The sequence below is a fragment of the Elephantulus edwardii genome, unplaced genomic scaffold, assembly GCF_000299155.1.
Source record: "Elephantulus edwardii isolate Elephantulus edwardi_28Jun2011 unplaced genomic scaffold, EleEdw1.0 scaffold00217, whole genome shotgun sequence".
Classification (NCBI taxonomy): Eukaryota; Metazoa; Chordata; class Mammalia; order Macroscelidea; family Macroscelididae; genus Elephantulus; species Elephantulus edwardii.
In genome coordinates, this window is record NW_006399967.1 from 4,142,450 (window position 1) to 4,145,737 (window position 3,288).

General features: G+C 62.0%; 1 protein-coding gene across 1 annotated transcript in view; it reads left to right on the forward strand.

The window, feature by feature from the left end:
- Positions 1-327: 327 nt before the first annotated feature.
- Positions 328-3,288, forward strand: part of LOC102857748 (lipid phosphate phosphatase-related protein type 3-like) — a 9,805-nt gene continuing 6,844 nt past the window's right edge. The window contains exon 1 of the mRNA XM_006897951.1: positions 328-402. Within this exon, the coding sequence (XP_006898013.1) occupies positions 328-402 (75 nt within the window). The remainder of the gene's footprint in view (positions 403-3,288) is intronic.

Genomic DNA, 3,288 nt, shown 5'->3' on the forward strand with positions numbered 1-3,288 from the left:
TGAGAGGGGCCGGGCCTGCACCCACCGCCGCCCGCCCGCGAACCCCCTTCTCCCTGAGACCCCGTCCCCCTGCGGGGCCGGGTCCCTGCTGAGAGCTCAGCCCAGCCAGGCCGGCCCCCTGCCGGGCTGCGGGATCCTCGAAGCCGATGGGTGGGTAGGGCCGAGGCGCGCCTCTGGCCAGCCTCAGTTTCCCTGGGGGCTCCTGCGCATCCTCGGCCTTCCCTGCGGCGTCGGCGCGTTCACCGGGTCTTCGCCTCCTCTGCCTGCACCCCGTTCCGGCCGCGGCTTTGTCCCCCTCAAGCGACGGCCGGAGGCTCCCGCTGTACCATGATCTCGGCCAAGGAGAAGGGCCGGACCCCGAAGGACAGCATGACCCTCCTGCCCTGCTTTTACTTCGTGGAGGTGAGTGGGGGAGCCTCCGCACCCCGTGGAGCGACACTCGCGGCAGAGGCCGGCGATGGTTGGAGGAGGCGGGCGCCGAGGGGTGACTAGGGGTCCAGGGGCGGAGAAGGGGCTCCGGGTGTAGAGCCTGCTCAGGCAAATGCTGGGAGGCGTGGCCTTCCACCAGGGGTGCAGCTGAGAGCCAGGTCCCCTGATCTGGCCAAGCCCGGGGTTCCCCCTGTTTAGAGTACAAGCCATTTGCTCTGGCGTGGATTCGACCCACGCGTGGCAGCATAGGCCTGTGCACAGAGAGTATTGGGAGCTGATTTCTGGAAGCGTGGTGCCCCTGACGTACTTGAACTTCTCACCTTTTGGGTGAGAAGATGTTGGCGGTTGGCCGCACTCAGGGATTTACTCCGGCTATAGCATTGTGTTCCCAGAGCGACCCTTGTTCAGAGGCAGTAAATCGCAGAGGAGGCTGTCCAGGACCACCTGCTGTGGGCTGTGGGCACCCGCGGAGGAGAGGCATTCCCGCCTGCAGATGGGGGAGCCAGTCGGGTCAGGGAAGGTTTCCCAGGAACAGAAGGCAGGGAGCCCACCACGCCCTGAGAAAAGGGGCGTTGTCCGCAGGCAGAACCCTGCTCTCCAGGCCGCCGGGTCCCCTGGTGATTGCTGCAAAGCCCAGCCACAGGGAGGGGCCTCCCACCCGAGGTTCTGCCTCTTCACATTGACAACTGCAGCTCCCCAAGACGTGGCACGTCCCCCCAGGGCAAGCGGGTCTCAGTGGCCCCCCCGTGGCCGTTCTCCAGGGCTCTCATCCTGCTTTGTAGAAACCCACTTGTTCTAAATTGTGTCTGAATTCCTGCCTATTACAGCAGGGTTCAGCATGGACAGACGCCAGACCGCCCCGGGAGACCTGACCCAGAGGAATGTGCCTGTGTGGAAGGGGTTTACAGTCCTCAGGGTTGAGACCGTGGTCCCTGAGTGGACAGCTGACCGCAAGGTGGATGCCACGACCTTGCCCGCAGTGCTCAAGAGGAAAGATTACAGCCAGGGAAGCCCTGAGTAGTCAGCTCTGCCTCCTGGTACCGGGGGCGGCCTGGTCAGGACTGGCAAGGGCCCCCCCCCGGGAGTTGACAGGGACACATGGGGGGCCATCAGCACTGATGTGGACACCCAGGATGGCCCTGTGAGGACAAACAGGGGCCCCCAGGAACTGACAGGGACACATGGGGTGGCCTGCCAGCACTGATGGACCCACAGGCACACGGGGCTGGGGCGGGGGGGGGGGGAATGGTCAGAAAAAACAGGGACATTCCAGGCAGATGTCCCAGGACACACGGGGACACACAAGACCCTGGTCAGAACTAACAGGGACATCCCTGGTGGCCAGGTCAGGACCCACAGAGGCACACTGGGTGGACAGCCCTGGACAGGACCAAAGAGTGCTAGGTGGACAACCTGGAGACCCCGGAGACTCATGGGTCAGGCAACACTGGGTCAGAACCACCCCCCACCTCCATCCCCGGGACACGTGGGGCAGGCGACATGGTCCTTTGTTTCTGATGCAGGGCTGGTTCAAAGTCGGCAGATGAGATTATCATCGTTAGTAGAGGAGAAGGGCTTTTGACAAAGTGCAAAACATTTCCTGGTGGAGCTTCAGGACACTGGGAGTGAGGACAATGTCTGCCTGAGCCCAAACCAGCAAGTCCCAACGTCCCTGCCACAACAGCCTCCCCTCCTGGGCTCCCTGGTCACCAGCATGTGCTTTCTGCTCCTTGTTAGTTTGCTGGCTTTCTAGTTTTTCGGGGTGTTATCACAGCACTTGTGCCGGGGACACTGCCCTTTGACATCAGAGGAGGGGAAGGCAGCGGGCAGGCTGTGGTTGCTGCTGGGGAGCTCCCTGAGGCCCCACTGAGGAGCCTGCCTTTACCATGCCCTCATGTGTGTGCTGTCAGCGTGTCACTATGCTGTGTGTGCCGTGAGCGTGTCACCACGCTGTGTGTGTGCCGTGAGCGTGCCACCACGCCGTGTGTGTGCTGTCAGCGTGTCACTATGCCGTGTGTGTGCCGTGAGCGTGTCACCACGCCGTGAGTTTGCCGTGAGCGTATCACCACATCCGTGTGTGTGCCGTGAGCGTGTCACCACACCGTGTGTGTGCTGTCAGCGTGTCACTACGCCGTGAGTGTGTCACCACGCCGTGTGTGTGTGCTGTGAGCATGTCACCATGCCGTGTGTGTGCTGTCAGCGTGTCACTACGCCGTGTGTGTGTGCCGTGAGCGTGTCACCACATCCGTGTGTGTGCCGTGAGCGTGTCACCACATCCGTGTGTGTGCCGTGAGCGTGTCACCACATCCGTGTGTGTGCCGTGAGCATGTCACCACGCCGTGTGTGCTGTCAGTGTGTCACTGCACCGTGTGTGTGCCGTGAGTGTGTCGCCACGCCGTGTGTTTGCCATGAGCGTGTCACCACATCTGTGTGTGTGTTGTGAGCGTGTCACCACACCGTGTGTGTACCCTGAGCATGTCACCATGCTCTTGTGTGTGTGCTGTCAGCGTGTCACTACACTGTGTGTGCCATGAGCGTGTCACCACGCCATGTGTGTGTTGTGAGCGTGTCACCATGCCGTGTGTGTGCTGTGAGCGTGTCACCACGCCATGTGTGTACCCTGAGCATGTCACCATGCTCTCGTGTGTGTGCTGTCAGCATGTCACTATGCTGTGTGTGCCATGAGCGTGTCACCACACCGTGTGTGTGCTGTGAGCGTGTCACCATGCTGTGTGTGCCGTGAGCGTGTCGCCACGCCGTGTGTGTGCTGTGAGCGTGTCACCACGCCGTGTGTGTACCCTGAGCATGTCACCATGCCCTCGTGTTTGTGCCGTCAGCGTGTCACTACACTGTGTGTGC